The sequence below is a fragment of the Giraffa tippelskirchi genome, chromosome 9 (assembly GCF_054371585.1).
Source record: "Giraffa tippelskirchi isolate mGirTip1 chromosome 9, T2T-mGirTip1v1.2.pri, whole genome shotgun sequence".
Classification (NCBI taxonomy): domain Eukaryota; kingdom Metazoa; phylum Chordata; class Mammalia; order Artiodactyla; family Giraffidae; genus Giraffa; species Giraffa tippelskirchi.
Window position 1 is genome coordinate 75,577,008 of NC_137283.1, and position 20,666 is coordinate 75,597,673.

Consider the following 20,666-nt stretch of genomic DNA (forward strand, 5'->3'; position numbering starts at 1 on the left):
CTGAAGCGACTTAGCATGCACGCATGCATGCATGCAAACATTCCAAAACTGGTCTTGCAGGCTGTGGATGCCCTCCTGATGCACAGAGAATCCACACTGTGACTGGTCTGGTTCTACTAGACTCATGGACAGCTGTGCTGATGAAGACCCACCAAGCTCTGCTCTCCTGGAGCCCACAGTCTGAGGGGCTGTGGTGGAGACAGGTGATGGTAAACAAGGAAACAAAGGAGAAACAACAGTCTCAGCTGGAAGAGTTCTGAAGGCAGAACGACCACAGGAGAGCTGAGTTCCCATCACTAGGAGGAGCCAGAGATCTGAGCTCTGCGGGAGGCTCCACCCAAGGGGGGCTTGAGGGCAGGAAGTCTTTGTGCATTTCAGGAAAGAGACAAGTCTGGGGCTCATGAAGAGGGGGAACACAGCAGAAGGTGGGTCCTGAGGGCAACAGAAGCCAGATCTTGGGGGGTCCAGCAGGTATAGGACCAAAAAGCTGAGACATCACGAGAGGACTTTATAGTTGCGAAGAGACCTGGCGTCATTCATGTTTTAGCCCTTCTATTTTGTGGTTCTGGGCAGACTGGGCTGCACAGAGGCAGGAATGGGTGTGGCAGATGTTAGCGGACTAGACTATAGCCCAGACAGGGGTAAATGGTAGGACCTTTTACTGAACTGGGTTAGAGGAACTTTCAAACAGGTCAGCAGGCATATAGCCCTGAAATAAAAATGTCTATCTGGAACATGTTGAATCTGCAGTGCCATTATAGACATAACCCAGGGAATCCTGCATTGAATAGACTTTGTTTAAAGTTGTCTCTCCCAAATTTCCTCCCTCCCTCTTTTCTTCTTATTTTTTTCTTTCATGGAACACCACTTGACATCACATTATAAGGCATAATTTCTTCTGTGACGAGTCAACATTTTCTTGGGCTTTTCATTTTCTCTTCATTTCTATCATCAGCATTTGCAGTTGGGCTTTTTCAGTGTCATTTTTCAATTTGAAAACTCCAAATGCCTATCACTTATGAACCATTGCACAAAGGCATCTAAGGATGGAGAATGGGAAGCCATATTTTAAAGCTGGGAAGATGGTCAAGATCAGCCAGTCCTACCTTAACATAAGTACTTTCTTATAAAACAGCGCCACTCTGCAGACACAGAGTTTTTTTTCAGTAACATGACACATGATGACATTTTCCAGACACAGAAAAATTAAAATTACCATGTCTAAATTGTTAGATTCCTGGGTTTTACTCTGTTATATAAGCTTCCTTCTGCAGTTGTGTTCACTTGGAAGAAAAATCTGTCTCCTACATGCAGGGGACAAGTTAGTTCCTATGATATATTTTATTTTACTTAATAACTTTAAAATTTTTATTGAAGCATAATTGATTTAAATGTTTTGTTAATTTCTTCTTACAGCAAAGTGATTCAGTTATACACATATATACATCCTTTATTATATTCTTTTCCATTATGGTTTGTTCAAGGATATTGAATATAGTTCCCGGTGACTATGATACATTTTAATGAAAATACTATGCTTCAGTCTATTTTCTCATCTTGAGAATAACTAGTGACACTCTAGAGTTGGCTGGATAACAATAAACACAAGTTAAAGTCATGACTATTTTGAACACTAAAACCATCATTTCAACAACTGCTCTGGGTTGACTATTGCTGGCTGATTAAGTTACCAATAGGGAAGAGTTGGGGGAGAAAAGCTGGCTTTTAGGCTATCTGTCTTAGGAATGGCAAAGTTGGAGAGCCTTGATTTTTATTTAATTGAGAGTTACGCAGGAAATGGAAAAGACTCCTTTGGAATACAAGACTGAAATATGGAAGAACCATATGCTGAAGAGCCTAAACTTATGTTTCCTATCTGCCATTTTTATATAAATGAGGAGAGGAGACATCAAAATGAAATACCCTTTTAAAAAGTTAGAATTCGGGATAGAAGCAAGTTATCATGGTAAGACTAAGGATTAAAAAAGTAAGTTAAGATGAAGTTTAAATGAGAAAAATATTACATAGTAAAAGAAAGCAATCCAGAATTAAGACAGACACAATGATTTTTTTAAAAATTTCATAAGCTAAGCACCGAAAGATCACCAGAATAGTGCTTAAAAATCTGAAATGACACAAAATGAATACAATCGCCATATAATAGACCAGAAGGTTAAGATTATAAAATACAAATTAATTAAAGACCAGGTTAATGAGGTATCATTTGTGTTGTGAATTATAACATCCTCACACTGAGAGTCAGGGACCTCTGAGTCCAGGTAGGGCAAAGTTGCAGCATCTTTCCACTCACTGTCTCCCCAGGAGCTCCCTGCAGAGGGACTGTGGGAGGTCACCCTCTCACAGATGCTGAAGAATCAAAATACTAGCATGGCAGGAGACTGAAATCACCAACACCACAGTTCAAAAGCATCAATTCTTCAGCGCTCAGTTTTCTTTATGGTCCAACTCTCACATCCATACATGACTACTGGAAAAACCATAGCTTTGACTAGACGGACTTTTGTTGGCAAAGTAATGTCTCTGTTTTTTAATATGCTGGCTAGGTTGGTCATAGCTTTTCTTCCAAGGAGCAAGCATATTTTAATTTCATGGCTGTAGTCACCATCTTCAGTGAGTTTGGAACCCCCAAAAATAAAGTCTCTCACTGTTTCCATTGTTTCCCCATCTATTTGCCATGAATTGATGGGACCGGCAATGGCACCCCACTCCAGTACTCTTGCCTGGAAAATCCCATGGACAGAGGAGCCTGGTAGGCTACAGTCCATGGGGTCGCTAAGAGTTGGACACAACTGAGCGACTTCACTTTCACTTTTCACTTGCATGCATTGGAGAAGGAAATGGCAACCCACTCCAGTGTTCTTGCCTGGAGAATCCCAGGGATGGGGGAGCCTGGTGGGCTGCCATCTATGGGGTCGCACAGAGTCAGACATGACTGAAGCGACTTAGCAGCAGCAGCAGCAGCAGATGGGACCAGATGCCATGATCTTAGTTTTCTGAATGTTGAGTTTTAAGCCAACTTTCTCCCTCTCCTCTTTCACTTTCATCAAGAGGAAGTTCTTCTTCGCTTTCTGCCATAAGGGTGGTGTCATCTGCATATCTGAGGTTATTGATATTTCTCCCAGCAATCTTGATTCCCTACTGATAATACATGACATCCTATTCTTAGCTGATACTTTCCTTAGTCAATGTCCAACTTTCTCCCATTCCTTTTGAGCAAAGGTAAATCACTTGCCTCCTTGCCATACAAGGAGAGAAGGAAGGAAGGAAAAGTTAGATCTGGTATTTCCTAGTTTGAGTCGTTAGTATCTGATTTGTGTACTATGTCTAAACAGTGACTGGTGTTGGTTGGGGCCAGTGGGCCAGAAATATACTGAACAATATGTGCTTCTTAAAAGCTGGGAGGCTGTTCTCACATGACCCTACACTGAAACATCACTGCCCATGATTGGAACTTGCATGATCAAATCTTACAGAAGTGGTGAGCAGAGACCCAATTTTTTGTTTTGAATATTTCCCTTGCTTTCTTCTGCTCTGTGGTCCATGTCAGCCTAACAAAGGAGAACCAAGTGTGGGTCTTGCTCACTTTATTCATCACTGACACATTTCCTATCATAGTTTTTTTCTTTAAGAGGATATCTTAGGAATCTCAGGTAGGATGGCTCTAAGAAATGTAGGTTGAAATCACTTAATATTCAAATTACTATCTTTTATTGAGACTAGAGCATTTATTTGTGTTTTTCAGAATTGCATTCTATTTTTCACATGCATGGGCTTCCCCTGTGGGTCAGCTGGTAAAGAATCCGCCTGTAATGCAGGAGACCTTGGTTCGATCCCTAGGTTGGGAAGATCCCATGGAGAAGGGAAAGGCTACCACTCCAGTATTCTGGCCTGGAGAATTCCATGGACTATATAGTCCATGGGGTCACAAAGAGTCAGACACGACTGAGCGACTTTCACTTTCACTTTTCACATGCGTGTTTCTAAATCCTCAGAAGACATTGCAAATTTCTAGAGATCAGGGATTCTACATTATTCTCAGTAGTGTCTTACATGTAGCTGATAGTTAATAATGCTTTATATTCAGTGAAGATCCCTGAAATTAGCCGTAAAATAATTAGTTCTAATCCTTCTTATATCTAAGATATCCAACTGTAATGGTCTTAGAGTGATTTCAGTGATAGTATAATACAGGTAAAACACTACTAGCTTGAAAACACACATGGTTACTACGTGAGTGATATTTGGTGTATGTGCTTGCAGAGGAGCCAGTGGGGCAAAGCTACCACCTGTGGAATTATGACTGAACATCTCTAAGTCACAACTGTGTCAGCTTAGAAAAATGAATTTTCTTATCTGAATTCTAACAATTTAGCATCTCTATGTACTCATATCTAAGCTCTTTATGTCTAGATGAATTTATGGAAAATGGACTATGAAAAACCTGGCTGACAACATTTTATTGATCAGTGCCATTTTATCTTTGTACTTACGGGGTAAGTAAGTAATTCTTGAGGTAAAGAATTAATTAAAAACCAATATATCAAAAGAGTTCCATAGTTAGCTATTATTCATTACTTCCCAGTGTTGTCTATTTTTTCACATTCCATAGAAAAGTGAGTGGACTCTGACTACCTATAAATATCACAGCTCAGTTGTTAAAAAAAAAAAAATTCTAAAATTTGCATAAATTAAATCTTTGGGAAAAAGGCAGAGCACAAATATACATGCATATGTCTGGTGTGCCTATCTGTATGTTTACATAGAGATAGAAATAAGAACTTAAATAGATTTTCTGGGAATGATTTGAAAATAAGGAATCATGTTTTTTGCCACCTTAGTATTCATAATATCTGAACACTGAATCATATAGTTATATTCATAATTCATAGAATTCATAACATTCTAAAAGTAAAAAAGTATATTACTCAATATAACCACTACATATTTACATGTATACTCCCAAGTGTAGGAACCCTAATCTTTGCCTGAATTAAAAGGGAACAATTAAGCTTGTTAGATGACTGTTTCTTCTCCACATTCTGAGTGTTTTTCATACTCTTCAGATGTTTTAGATTCTCAAAATTTCCAGAAGAACTTTAAAACATTGTATTATAAGATAAGATATTAACTTGGGGAATTTACAGGGCAAATGGGACTCAATGTGAGTTAAGTAATGTGTCTGAAGTTCACTACTGGTATCCCAGCTGTTGATTGCATGGAGAATATGTGACTGCATGGGCCAGTGAGACACTCTCCCAAATAGAAGATGATGCTTATTAATGCTGGTCTGTGCATTTTTGTTAGACTTTGCCATTTGCTACACATATCTGTCTCTTCCTCTAAGAAGTGTCTTTGCTTTCCTGGGAGATTCTATCATTGTTTGTGTTCATTTTCTCCCATAAATTGCAAATCCCTTCAAGCTAGAGATCACTCTTTTTCATTTTGTAGGTATCTGTTTTATGTGTGAATGTTTCAGCATCCTAAATAACAGCATTAGAAAGACTTTTCTCTGGAGCAATGTGGGAAATTATCAAAAGGTAAAACAGAATTGAAACATTTTAAAGGAAAGGAAAAAAAATTAAATACACTTGAAGAACAGATTTTACAGTCCTCATAATCACATCAAGGTTACACATCACTACATCACTTATGATCTAACCATTTTGAATATCCAGCAGTGAATGTAGAAAGTCTGATTTTCTAGCAAATGTCTATCATCCTCATATGGAAGGACCATCTCTACACCAGGCTCTCTAGTTACAATGCAGAGGCAATAGTCCATTCAAGTCTTCGGGACATCTTACAATTTTTCCAGGAGAGAAATCCATGTACAGGATAAAAGTCTTAGTGGGAATCATTAATATGCATATTTATAGAAATCCAATAAAGGTGAGCATCCCCTGGTACACCTATTAATTATTAATACTTCATAATTCAGTTCACATATACACAAATGCATACAATAGAATCATGGAAGGTAGCTGGGTTTATTTAAGCAAGAATCAATAAAGAAAAGACACATTTTCCAATGTGGCTAAATGAAGGTTGTACTCTTAACATCTCTTAGGTATACTGGGGACCGTATACAAAGATAGAAACACAAAGTTCACTAAATGCAGAATAGGCTCACCTGGGCAGAGGGCGATATTACAAGGCTTATGATGCGTCTCCGGTCCTTCACACGGCCTTCCCCCATACTGGGGCGGAGTGCACGACCGTGTTCTGGTTCTTTGGCCTCGACCACATGTGAATGAACACAAACTCCACGGAGACCACTCCTCCCAGACTCCATGGACTGTAATAAAGCAAAGAAGCTTCAACAACAGAAACCGAGATGCGAAGTCAAAGATTACTTTTTTTATACACAATTAAGAAAAAAAAAAAAAAAACATCAAATAGACAAGTATGAAGATATTTTAAAAATTCAGTTGAATTACTCTTATTTGCCACAAAATGTAAGTTAACTCAACAATCATTAAAACAATATAAACTTGCATGTACCTTTTGTATTTGAACAATTATTTATGTCACAAAGTTTATTTATTTTTTTAAAGGAAATGCACCCCTCTCCCTCATGGTGAAACAGTCATGAGTTACTTCACATCTGTGTAAAACTAACTAAATTTCTTAAAATAACCTTCTGGAGTTAAAGCTGAATTTAAATAGAGAGGGTCAACTTAATTTTTTCAACATTTAAAAAGTTTCATAATTAATAAATTTGATTAATAAATTTTATGGTGTCAGATAATAAAAAAGCTTGAAAATTGAAGGTACATATTTTAAACAGATTTTTAACCTCATATTTTAGAAAATGTATTTTTGCCATTTAAAATCTGTGGGTGTTTAAAGTCACTGTCTTTTGAATAAGAGGTAAATTTGAAAAACTCTATTTATTTGCCCAAGAGTCCTCTCTTTCCCTAGGTTTAAAATGAGGGGCAAATATGAAGACCTATTTCTAGTAGCCAGGAAACCAGAAGACACCTTTCCTCCTCCAATAACTAAATGGCACTGGTAATTCTCCTACTAAGTAAAACTTCTTGAAAAAAACAAGTGATTTAATTAAGATTATGCTTCATATAATTATTATCAATACATCAGTACTTCAAATATGCCATTATGATGAATTCAAAATTGATTGGAAATACTAACATAATTTGTGTTCCTCCATAATACCCATTTCACATAAATATTGCTATCTTTTGTTAAAAGTCCACTAGGGTTCAAAGTTTAGGTCCCTTGCCTGAACTGTCAAATCACCAATTCCCTCCCAGTTTTTAACATTTGGACAGTAAGCAATAGCACTCCATGGATAATACATGGATAATACATGTATTATATCCACTCCATGGATAATACAAATCAAAAGAAACCAGGCAACATGTGCTCTTCAGGTCAAAAGTTCCTGTCTTGTTGTTGAAACTCTGTCTTACTCTTGAAAGTCCATGAGCAAATGTTTGAGATAACACCTACAGACATGAGTAAAGGGGAGTAGAAATTTATAATTAAATATGACAAAAAAAAAAGAGGCTCATTTTCTCCTCAGCATTGGTCGGGGCAAGTAGAAGTGACAGAAGAGTTAAAGTAAACATAGTACGTCTAGAATCTTCTGCATGTATCTGCTGACCAAGTTGTTATTTTAAAAACACAGATGCTGCTGCTGCTGCTGCTGCTAAGTCGCTTCAGTCGTGTCCGACCCTGTGCGACCCCATAGACGGCAGCCCACCAGGCTCCGCCATCCCTGGGATTCTCCAGGCAAGAATACTGGAGTGGGTTGTCATTTCCTTCTCCAGTGCATGAAAGGGAAAAGTGAAAGTGAAGTCGCTCAGTCGTGTCCGACTCTCAGCGACCCCATGGACTGTAGCCTACCAGGCTCCTCTGTCCATGGGATTTTCCAGGCAAGAGTACTGGAGTGGGGTGCCATTGCCTTCTCCGAAAAACACAGATACAATACCCTTAATTATGAGGCAGTCTGTTCCCTTTATACTATTTATTTGCCCCAACTTGTGAAAATGTGTTCAAATATTGGAAAAAATAGCCAAATTTAGGTAATATTCTGTGAAATATCGGAGAAGGCAATGGCACCCCACTCCAGTACTCTTGCCTAGAAAATCCCATGGACGGAGGAGCCTGGTAGGCTGCAGTCCATGGAGTCGCGAAGAGTTGGACACGACTGAGCAACTTCACTTTCACTTTTCACTTTCATGCATTGGAGAAGGAAGTGGCAACCCACTCCAGTGTTCTTCCCTGGAGAATCCCAGGGATGGCGGAGTCGGGTGGGCTGCCGTCTATGGGGTCTCACAGAGTCAGACACGACTGAAGCGACTTAGCAGCAGTGAAATATTTTTTAAGATACTGTGAAACTAGCTGGCAAATATATTTCAAAAATACTGTATAGAAAAAGAGAGAGTCAAAGAATTTAAGATGTTTGCATTTTTCCCATTGAGATTTAGGAACACCAGAAATAATTTGTATCCATTGGTATAAGAATAAATAGTAAGTCTATATTTAAAGTTTAAGGAAAAAATATACAAATGCCTATATTTACATATAGGAATATATGATTATAGCAAAATATTTTAAAGTAACATATATAAACATTTTGTTATGTAAAATGTATACCTTATGCAATTTTTGCATTTATGTTTAGTTACCAAGCTTCTCCATTTAAAAAACAGCATTTCTCCCTTATTTTCTGTATAAGATGTTAATAGGCTATATAGTATTTTTATTTCTGGTTCTGTTCATTTTCTCTTCTATCAAACTGCATTGTTTCAAAAGCAGTGAACAATCTCAGAAGAAAAAGGTGTTAAACTGGCAGGTTTTTCTCTCAAATCTTACAGAAATGTTAATTAATCTTGATGACTTAGTTAAATTATGAAGCTAGAATCCTTTGAAAAATAATCTTACTTCCTACTTTTTAAGTCTTTATTGTTTCATGGTGAAATTTCATGACTCCTACACATCATTTTTACAACACAAAAATACTTGTGTTTTATTTGAAAAGAACATAAAATTATCAATAATTTTTTATTTATGATACTATTGAGTTAGTAGGAAATTAGGGCACAATTTTTTCTGTAAATTTTATAAACCCTCTTTATAATATTTAGGATAAAGGTTAAATAGTTTCATTTTAATGGGAATTCATTATATAAACTTTTATTTTCAGTAAAGTATGAAAAGTGATCTAGTTCATTTGAAAATGATCTAGTTCATTTGAAAAATACACCTAGATACAAATCAAATTAATCTGTTTTTATAGTTTCTTCTTTAGACACCAGCTGTAATATTTCTATTTCATCTCTATGCTATCTAGAGATGAAATGAAGAATATACAATATGCAAATTATATTACTACCAGATTTTGAAATAAGTATACAAATTATGTTGTAATTTAGATTGGGATGTAAAAGATAACTCTGCTGAGTGAAAGTTTTCTTTTTTTTTCTTAAGAAAATAAATGGATATGAAAACTATGACTTTAAAAAAAAATTCAAAACCATTCCTTAGCCTAAATAAACATTTATTCTAAAATACTAGAGTATTTATAGAGTAGATTAGTAGTTCTCAACCAGGGGCAACATTGCCTCCCCAGGGAACATCTGGGAACATCAGAAACATATTTGGTTGTTACAGCCTCAGGGGAAGAAGGAAGTCTCCTGGCATCTGAAGGGTAGAGGCAGGGATGCTGACAGACATCCCCAAACCTTCAGGCCAGCTCCCCACAATAAAGATTTATCCACATCAAAATGTTGATAGTACCAAGGTTTCAGAAACCCTGGAAGAGATCATAAAACTGTAAGTCAGAAAAAAGAAAAAAAAGAAAGAAAGTTGCCCAGTCATGTCTGACTCTTTGCTACCCCATGGGACTGTAGCGTACCAGGCTCCTCCATCCATGGGATTTTCCAGGCAAGAAACTGGAGTGGGTTGCCAAAACCAGGTCAGTAAATACACAATCTCATGTAGCTCTCTAATTTTCTCTATTTACTTTCTGTTTATATCTAGCATTTTCTTCTTTGAGCAATAAAAGTTTCTAAGAAACTATGATGTCAAGGCAAAAATTTTGTAAAAGGCTGGATATTTTAGGATTCATATTAGAAATAACACATTATTATGCAATTTAATTTTAAAAAACTCCTTAAATGTGAATAACATGGGTGAATGGTAACTAATGTATAACACTATTGATTAGCCTTTAATAGCACAAATAAATATAAGTTCTAGTTCTATCTATCTAGTTCCATATGTTTTGTGAAAAGTGACATTTAACATTCAGTTTTTCCTTGTGTCATTTTCATTAACTAAATGGCAAATGTACTTCTTTATACACAGTGTGACAAATAAGTTATTTATTTCTGAGATAACTTTCTTTTTGGGAATAAGCTATTATTTCAGAAAAATATTTATACTATTCAAAGTACTATCTTGGATTTTAAAGTCATCTTTTTTTTTTTTTTTTACTGTTTTCATTGTATGTTGTATAAAAACATACCTATTTACCAGCACGGCAAATAAGTGAACAAAATGTTGAACACAAAATATTTCATAACAAGCACAATCACCATCTGAAACGTATCACAATTTCCTGTAGTGGGATAACTATTCCACACTTTAAAAATAATAAAGTTGCTAAATTATTCATGTTTGGAAAATTAAAAAGAAATCAACAAAACTCTTCTCAAGATCTTTGATTCAATGTCAGAACTATAACAGTGGTTAGATGATTAAAAGATACATATTTCTTATCATCATTACTATTTAGAAAGACAAGCCTCTATGTATGTGAAGGTGAAGAGGAACCAATAATTAGTATGTACTTCTTCAGTAGGCATCATGGTAGGAGGTTTAAGAAAATGAGGAAAAGCTTGACGCTCATAGAGTATTATTGTTTTCTGGACCTGAGATGCAGAGTGAAAGGAAGAGCATGCTGGTCCCACAAGAGACGGCCTCCATGCCCAGGGAGGGGTGAATCAGCATCTTCTGGCAGGAAGATGGAGGTTTTCACTTGCCAACAAGGTGAATGTTTACGGCTAGTGTCTGGAAAGTAAGCTCTGAACGGAGAACTGTGGGGAACTCCTTAGCCCCAACTCAGACCTGTACTTAGGGATCTGTTTGCCATTAGATTTTATTCCTGTACATTGAAAGGATCTTGACTCTTCAAAAGGTGGCTGACAACGTAAGTGTATATGTCAAGTACAACCTAATTCTCTGTTGACAGTTCGCTCCTTGTCCAGTACAGGGCAGCTGATCAGAGGCCCTTAACGTGAACATTGTAAGTAGGGGCCAGATTTAAGTGCTAGTCCAGACCGTGCACTGCGCACTTAACCCACACTCAACAGAAAATCCACTAGCATTTCCTTACGAGGTCCTTTTACCTACAAAATTTAGAAATGTTATAATTCCTGAAATGCCCATCTCCTTACTATTTGCTTTCCTGCTCTTGCCTAATGTATCGAGTCCACTTGGCTCTGTGACTTCTGTTTTTGCCTTTTTTGTCTTCCTCATCCACAACTTCCTTAAGCATCTTCTCCTCTCTTTATTTGTCATTTGATGTTCTTTCTCATCTAGTCTGATTCTCTCTGATGCTCATTGATTTTTCTTGTTTTTAGTGGAATTATTGTTCTTTTCCTGCTAATTCTACCTTCCATTCCTTCGATTTCTGCTCTGTTTATCTTTTTCTTTTTAAACTGAAGTAGAGTTGATTTACAATGTTTCAGGTGTGCAGCAAAGTGATTCAGTTATATGTGTGTGTATGTATATATCTATTCTTTTTCCTTTTATTCTGCTCTGTTTATTTAGTTATTTTTTACTTTTTGTTTTTGGCTGCATCGTGGGGCATGTGGGATTTTAGTTCGGTGACCAGGGATCAAATCCACTACCCCCTGCAGTGGAAGTGTGGAGTCTTAACCACTGGATCGCCAGGGAAGTCCCACTGCTTATCTTTTAATTCTCCTGCTCTGTGCCTCCCAAGCCCCTGACAAAGGGATCTCCCAGCTCACTGAAGCATTCCGTCTCCAGGACTGCTCACCACTTTCTTCCCTTTTTATTTTTACTAGTGTGTCTTGCCTTTTATTGTGATAAAAATATACCAAATGGAAAACGTATCTTCGGATCCTTTCTAAGTATAAGATTCAGCAGTATTAAGCATATTCATATTGTTGAGAAACAAGTCTCCAGAAAATTTTCATTCTGCAAATCAAAACTCTGTCCCTATTAAATAACTCCTCCTCCAACTTGTTTTTGAATGGGTTGCCCTTGCCCCTTCTGGGAAATCGGGACTATCCCTGTCCTGGGCCGCCCACTCTGTACTTGTGCTTTTAGCAACTGCAGAATCAGCCTTCTCTGGAAGTGGAACTCGCCAGAAGACCTAAGCACACTTCACCAGATGAAAGGCGGCACGGTGCCAGGCCCTTTCTTTGTGCCCATCTCACTCCAGAGGACCCAGAAGGGCTGTGAATGCAAGTCAGTTGTCAACTGCAGGGGACAATGAGTTTGCACCACCCATCTGTCAGATGGCTGAGCATAAATATAAGCCTGGAGAGTCACAGGATCATGTGCTTTGGACTTCTTGAAAGAATCCTTTTGGTACTCATTTTACATGAAAGTCAGAGGTCTGAGAAAAAGAAATGCTTATAATATGCATATATGCACTGCCTGACAAAAAATGAAGCAACATGGAAAAATCTGATCCTAAGTGAGTAAGTTATTATGCTGTGCTTCATTCAACAAAGAAGACCATTTTTTTCCATTAGTGACTTTAAGTTTACAAAGCAGAGGATGGCTTTGATGAAGGCAGTCACTTGAGTGAAATAAACTAAGAGAAAGTCCTTTGGTCAGGGACATTTTTTTTTCCTGATGGGGTTAAATAAGTGGTAGGAAAATAGCTGACTGCCTTAAAGGTTGTATCAACCACTGCCTAAACAGTGACTACTGATCACATTCCAGGATGCTGGCAAATTTCACTACTTATCCAATGTTCAACTGGACTTTTTCACCTTTTAAAATAAGACTTTGAACCTTAAATACCATGAGAAACAGATGCAGAAATATCAAGCTTATAGTTTCAAGTGGGTAGGGAGTCACTTATATAATTGCTTGACTGCTCTGAAAGCAAAAAGAAGCACATACATAATAAAATTTCACAGCTGAAAACAAATTACACTTATTCACTCTTATTAAAATGTTCTATACCCCGTTCATATGAAAATAACACATTGTTCCAAATGCGTAGCATGACACAATTCAATAACATCCACAGTTGTAGTTGCTGCTAACACTACCTGGACAGAGGGCAGTGTTATTGCAAACCCTTGATTCTCTTAATGGGCCGCTGCAGTGTGTCCCGTAAGGTGATACACAAGTTCTGGTTCGCACCTGCGACCCCTGACCACAAGTAACTGAGCATGTGCTCCACTGGGACCACTCTTCCACGCCAGATTCACCTGTGAGCAAGACAACAAATAAACATGACATACCGTCTTGAATATTCATCTAGTAAGCATTATACCACAGTGACATTATGACATGCAAGAATAATTTCAACGTAAAAACATGACAGTACATCCAAGCCATACAAAAACATTTCAGAGAAAAAGAAATGTAAATAGAGATACTATTACACCGATGCAAGGTTCACGTTGGCTATAACCTTGTTAGCAAGACTCTGCTTCACAAATCCACTGGGCCATGGATGCTATGAACAGACCAGTCAGTGTTTTTCAACAAGGAATGAATGATTGTTGGAGCAATGCTTTTCAAACCAGTCTAAGGCTCTGCACTTGCTTGGAAGAGAAAGCAAAATGCATGACTAAACTTAACTCTAGCTTTGGTGAGCAGGAATATATTGATGCATCCTTCCCCAATTCTTTGTTGCATAATCTCCTTTCTAATGTTGAATTAGGTGGGGCCTGGGAGTTTGGGCATATCTAATTTTTATGATGTTGAACACCGACACTCATCTATAATTTATTCCTAGTTCAATTCCTAGTTTTTCATCCTATAACAGCTATTCATTTGTGATAATTTGTTTTAAAATGTTCTGCTCACAATTTTCCTCATAATGATCTATAGTAGAAAAATGAATTTTAATTGAAACAAAGAAAAATTCCTCTATGATTTCTATTAATTTAACCTGGAACTAATTTTTACTAAAAACTAGGGTTTTAAAAAGTCACTGAATGTCTGAATTCATTAATTTTCTTGGAGTAGGCATGACCTGAAACTATGTCTCCCTTCTATTATTATCCAAAGTCACATCCCAAGGAGATGTAAAATCAAGAATTTCTAAGACAATCTTAATGAGCTCCTATTGATAATTATATTCTGCTCATGGTGTTCAGAATAGATTTTTGAAAACTGATTGGAAAAGTTGTAGTTGCTTTTCTCCAAATACAAAGTCGGGCCATTTACCTACTGGAAGATACTAGTTAAATTTAGACTTTGTTGAAAAGTACTTTTCCATCATTTGGCAAAGGGTTTCTGAAAGCTTTGTATCACTGATTATATAAACCAAGGAGCAATTTATATTTTATAGGTTTTGTTTAGAATTTGCCTTGGGAATAGAATTCAAAGGATAGAATATGATAATCCATTTGTCCACTTTCTGTGGAAAAGTTAGTAAATGACTTAGAAATGACTTGCAATGTAACTCAAGGCAGCTGATCCACAGGCTGGGACTCTAGGACAGAAGGAGATTAGATCAGAATGTAACTCAATGTTCTGATTTCTTCACTGAGAAGTCATTTTTTCCAAGAAAAAGAGAATCAGCTGAAATAAAACACGCATTTGATAAAGTAGTTCAAGTTACATTCTGTTGTAAGCTTCTCATCTCAAGGCCCAGGACAATTAGGTCACAGACAAGCATGGGCCCACCAGTCACACTCTGAGTAGAACTGTTCAGAAACGTTTGTTCTTATATTGGTCTCCGTTATGCTCCCAGAGGTATGAATAATAGAATGCATATCATAAGGGTACAGTGGTAACTGGGATGACATTTTATATTAAGTAGGACATCTTTTCAGTGTTGTGATCAGTGTTTGTCTTGGTCATATTCATCACCCTTAATTATTCCAGTATTTTTTGCCTCTACCAATTTATACATTAATAGTCCATAAAATGTTATTGAATGACATTTGAATAATATTTAAAGCTATGACTAACAGTTTATGCCTTTACATTAAATCATACTCTATCAAAGTTGAAAATCATTATTTTAGAAACCAAATAATATAACAACGGTTAAAAATACCTGCACATGTATATATACATGCATATATATGTATTTAGCAATGAAAATTTAAACTTAAATTCGGGGAAAATATAATGCAATTTTTTTTCTTGTGATAGTTGAACCTGTGTTTATGATACAACTAAGTGAAGTAGAAATATCATGGTTGAATATTATTAATTAAAAGCCAGAAAACTTTGAACATTGTGAATTCTATAATAAGTCAATGATAAAAGTTATGAATACAATTATTTCTATTTTTCCACAAAAGCATTGCATTGTCATGATGGCAGGGGAAAACAGTTTTAATTAAACTGAGCAATGAATCAGGATCACAAACTACTTTTAAGTGCATTTTTGCACAAATATTTTAAAATTCAGGTCGCTTCTGTATGTATGAAGCTACAGTGTTGCTGAACAGGCTAGACAGTGGTGCCTGGGTTGGAGGGACTGGGAATTACTCTTCAGAATTGGCTAATTCACTCTCTCTCCAACTGATCGTTCCTTTTGTTGAATTGAAACCAAAATAAATAAATGAATAACATATATATGGGCTTTCAAATTACTAATCAAACCTTGCCATTAAAATATTGGTCAACCTATGAAAATGACCTTGTTATATCTCCATCTATAATTTCAAGTGACACTTCCCGTGCAGTAGCTGTATTTTCCATCCTGCCATGGCCTCATCTCAGAAAGGCATGAAGGCTGTTCTAGTCAAGTACTTTGGGGCTTTGTGAGAAATACTTTCCAGCAAGATTATTTTGTAAAACATTCACTGATATTAAAATAGTAAAGTATAACACAATGTATACTCTTTTTAATATATGTGTCTTTGGAGATAGCACAAACTACTATAATTTGGCTCCTTAACTTGTAACTGAAGGCATATTACACATCATGTAGAAGGATTCAGTATCTACGGAACTTTTAAGGCTCTTTACTCTGACACAAAACATGAAAGGAAACTAGAAAAGCACTGCAATTAGAGTCAGAAGACCTGTGTTTGATGGAAATCTAATGCATATTAGCTCTGAGATCTTGAGAAAGTTACTTTATTTCTCTGAATCTCTCAGTCAGGTGAGTAATGCATCCACCTCAAAACCTATTTGTGAGAATTAAATGAGATAATGTATGAGAGTGCATTTTAAGCCATAAACAAAATATTAATATCAAATGTTGCTAGTATGTAAAAATCATGAAATTAGAAATATATTTACAATTTTATTTTTCTGTTTTAGATAACATGCTACATATTAGTGTATTCTATTCCCCACTGGAATAAAAGACTAATTTCCTCAACATTTTTATAAGATCAGTTTATAACTATGATGTTAAAAAAGCATCAGTGAGTATAATTAAAATGGCTTAAGCCATTTTGTTGAAATTTAATTTAGATGTCTATATATCTTATCACAGCATTTCATTTCATTCGAACATTGTACATGTATGCCCAAACTAACCTATCTCAATTACTCAATTGACTAAAATGATCAAGTTATTTTAACAAAGTAATACAACCTTACTAAATATTAATCTTCTAAAAAAATTGCCACTTACATTATTATTTCATAGAAAGGGCTGACTGATCATACTGATTGAAGGGGCCAGGTTACTCATTTTGAAAGGAATTCTTAAATTTTAAGGTCTGATAGCTGCTGCTTTGTTTTCCCTCAGGACTAATATAAAAATATATTGTATTTTATTATTCAGTTTTACATCTATTTTATTATTCTTTGTTTTTAAATTAATGTTAGCAAATGCTTATCATTGTTTATATGTAACACTCATTTATTGTGCTTTATAAATAGAAAATTTTATATGGTAAAATAGATGTTTTACAAAAATAAAAGTTAACTTTCATAAAACTTTATTGTGTGATACTCAGCTGTATTTATTCCAACTACCTAAACATCTAGAGAAAGTATAATTCAAAAAATGTTTAAGGGAAAAAAAACCCTCTCCTTTTAGCTTTACAACTGTGAATATCAAATTATACATTTTAAAAACTAATAACGCAGTTTTCTAGTCTTTTATCAGTATTATAGTAATTTAAATTTAAAATAAGTCTTATACCTGTATTTATAGTTGCCTCTCCTATCTTTGGATTAAAATGAAATAAGAAATATATACTATTTATCATTTCAAGCATTCCATCAATATTTTCAGAAGTTTAGTTCTGAAGTTCATTGACATTTCCAACTTATTGTTCACAGCACGGAGAAACAGTTTTAAAGCTCTTCATGGATCTATTTAATAAGCATTTCATCTATTTTACTGAATCATGTGTTACTATATATTAGATACAAAACAATGCCTGGAAAATAATGAGTAAATTAAAACAGAAATTAGTAATAAATCACTAAGAAAACATAATGTTCCTTGTGATTTGACTTTGCAAAAAGGTTTTTGGCTGAAAACTCTGAATTTTCTTGGTATGTCTCAGGCAAATCCAAAAATTGAGTTTATATAAAAACTCCTGCTACATTCTTGGAAAATTAAAACTATGGTTCATCATTTTATTAATAAGTGATCCTAGTTTTAGGAATTTTAGTAAGCCAGTGTCTGCCACTTCTTTTGCAAAACGTCAAGACAGCTCTAATCTTAGGAGGCTGAGTAGTCAGCCCATGCTCTATGGCTTTATTTAGAGTCAAACACTCCCTAATCTCTGGTCAGTAGTTGAATTTTTGACCCCTGTAAGGGAGAAAAATACATTTAGAAATTTGAAAATTTGCCCAAACCTGGTCATGAACTTTTGCTTTTGCACAATCAAACAGTAAAAATATAAATAACCTTTTCTTAAAAAAGAAGCTGCACAAAAAGCAATCCAGATAAGAAAGCTTTCTTCATTTCTGGATTTGGCTGTAACATGTAGTTTTAAAAAGCTAAAAATATGTCCTTAATTGTAGAATTTCTTCTAAATGTTCTTCCTCTTCTGAGAATTCATTGACCTATTTGCCACTAATGTATTCAAGTCTATGACTACTAACTCATTACCAAGAGCACAATTCATTAAGAATATTTGCATTTTTAAGATGTAGATAAAAATCTAGTGTTCTGAATAAATATTATCTGAAGAATATATGAACTAAAGGAAATACTCATTTTTCAAGAGAATTTCATCAAAATTTGTCTGAATGTCATGTCAAAAGTTGATCATGTACTTGAAACTTCTGTAATAATGGTAAAATACATTATCTAGATTGGGACATATAAGACTTTGTAAAGACATAGATAAAACTGTTAGTTTGCAATTTCCTGAAATAAAAGTGATGGCTGAAAACGTTCACAATACAGTTTAATCATATTTTCATCTAAAAACATTCTACATGCAGTGCAAAGAGGTGGAACTATAGCCCACTTATGATGAGCCAAAAGAGGAGTGTGTCTATATTTGAGGGGATGTACTTAAGAATAATTTAATTTATTTAAAATTAAAATGTTACAAATCAAAAAAAGTTATTTTTATTGATATTTAATTATTTGGAGTGTTTTATAGTTATGAATAAAGACTGCAAACTTTTTATTATTTAGCTCATATAAGAAAATTCTACAAATTAAAAATATGAAATTCTAAAAAAATTTCTCATTGCTATACATTTTAACAATCAATTAATATTTAGATGATACAAGACATTTGAAAAGAATATCAAACATATTAAACATTAAATTTCATCATCTAGAGTCCTACTTCAAATTTTAGTTTCTGAAAAGTCAAAATAATCAATTGTTGATGAAATAACTTTGTTGACTTTCTGTAAAAGTTTAATAATACATTTTAATTAGTTAATTAACATAAGTAATAGTATGTAAATCCTAAATGTCTCACACTGAAAGCAAAATAAATCTTACACATTTTTGTGCACTTTCAATTCACAGCTACTTCATTTATGGACTTTAACTGGTGACAAAAAAAAAATGGCTCAAAAAAAATATCAGCTCCAAAAACTGACAAATGTGCAGCAAAAGATTATGAAAACATGCAGTGGTTTCATTAAATTAACAACAATAAATAGAAAAATGTAACTAACGTATTACCAGTTTGTGCCATAAATTTAGCAGCATCAGCTTGTTCCTGAGGGACCCTTTTTTCATGAACAGATCGAGGTCGCTGACTTTTAATTGTATGATCTCCCATCATTCCAAATTCTAAAGACAGAATAAAGGTATATGAAAGCTCGTGTGTAGACATTTCTCACAAATCACATCACTGTCTCATGCAATATGTTCCTACACAGATCTAGAAGTTACTGATTCAATCCATGATTCTAAATTTTCTAGGCTCATCTGCTCGGAATATTTCTAAACTCAAGTCAAAAAAAAATCTATAAACAAGAACAAGATTTCAAGAGACAATAATAACAGTCAGTGAAATGAAACATCGGGTTTTAAGTCAGCTTAATTAACAGAAGTAGTGTATTCTTGTCTGATCATATTTTGAAGCAATACATCTGAAAAAATACAACCACAGTGCTAACTTGTTCTTCAGAGAGAGAATCCTGACTGCAAAGCAGTTGCTGCTTTCTGAAGAGTGATCGCCCCACAGGTTTTTTCAGCACTTTCCTATGGAGTGAGAAATCCTGTAACCTAGCTCAGCTAAGGCAAACATTCACTTGATGAACTATTTTTCCAAAGATAAGGTTGCCCTTGGTGTCCTCCAAAGCTTATAGAAAATGGTAGCTTAAATAATTCTCATCCTCTCCTGCCTTGTCCCCACATAATTCTTCATCTCTTTTTCTAAGCACTTTTAAAAGTTATGTTTAAGAAAGAGAATGACTCCAGGGTTTTTTATTTAATCCTTTCAATGTATACCTCCTAAGAAGGGAAGAAAAATGTGAGCATAGCTCAGAGACAGATGGGGGAGAGAAAAAAATATGCTGAACAAAAGAATAGATTCCACATAATATATATATTTAATCTATATGCTTAGAACTCTGTAAGAGTTCCATACTTTTCACTGCTACTGTAAAATAATTTTTGCAGCCTTCCAGGCTCCTCTGTCCATGGGGTATTCCCAGGCAAGAATACTGGAGTGGGTTGCTATTTCCTCCCCCGTGGGATCTTCCTGACCCAGGGATTGAACTGGTGTCTCCTGCATTGGCAGGCAGATTCTTTACCGCTGAGCCACTAAAAATAATTTTAATAGAGACAAAGCCTCGTGAATGGCATGTTCTGTTCTGGCTCACCGGAGTGCAGATGTGGGGAGGGCATTGCTGAGGGCCAGAGGTCAGCGGTGCTCAGTGTTACAAGAAAACTGCTGGGCCTTTAAGACCAGGGCTTTTATACATGACACAGATGATTGGGTAAAATATGTTCTAATGATAGTGCAGCTATGTTGCTAGAACTAATAATGTCAACATTTAGGAATGGGTAATTTCACCAGCTTATTGTTTTGGCTTTTCCCATCCATCTTTAAATA

The 20,666-nt window shown here is 35.5% G+C and overlaps 1 protein-coding gene across 1 annotated transcript in view; it reads right to left on the minus strand.

The window, feature by feature from the left end:
- ADGRB3 (adhesion G protein-coupled receptor B3) overlaps nucleotides 1–20,666 on the minus strand; it is an 822,367-nt gene that overhangs the window by 495,415 nt on the left and 306,286 nt on the right. Inside the window, exons 4-6 of the mRNA XM_081530065.1 lie at nucleotides 19,286–19,396; nucleotides 13,302–13,463; nucleotides 6,152–6,316 (exon numbers count right to left, since the gene is read on the minus strand). Coding sequence (XP_081386191.1) covers nucleotides 6,152–6,316; nucleotides 13,302–13,463; nucleotides 19,286–19,396 — 438 coding nt within the window. The remainder of the gene's footprint in view (nucleotides 1–6,151; nucleotides 6,317–13,301; nucleotides 13,464–19,285; nucleotides 19,397–20,666) is intronic.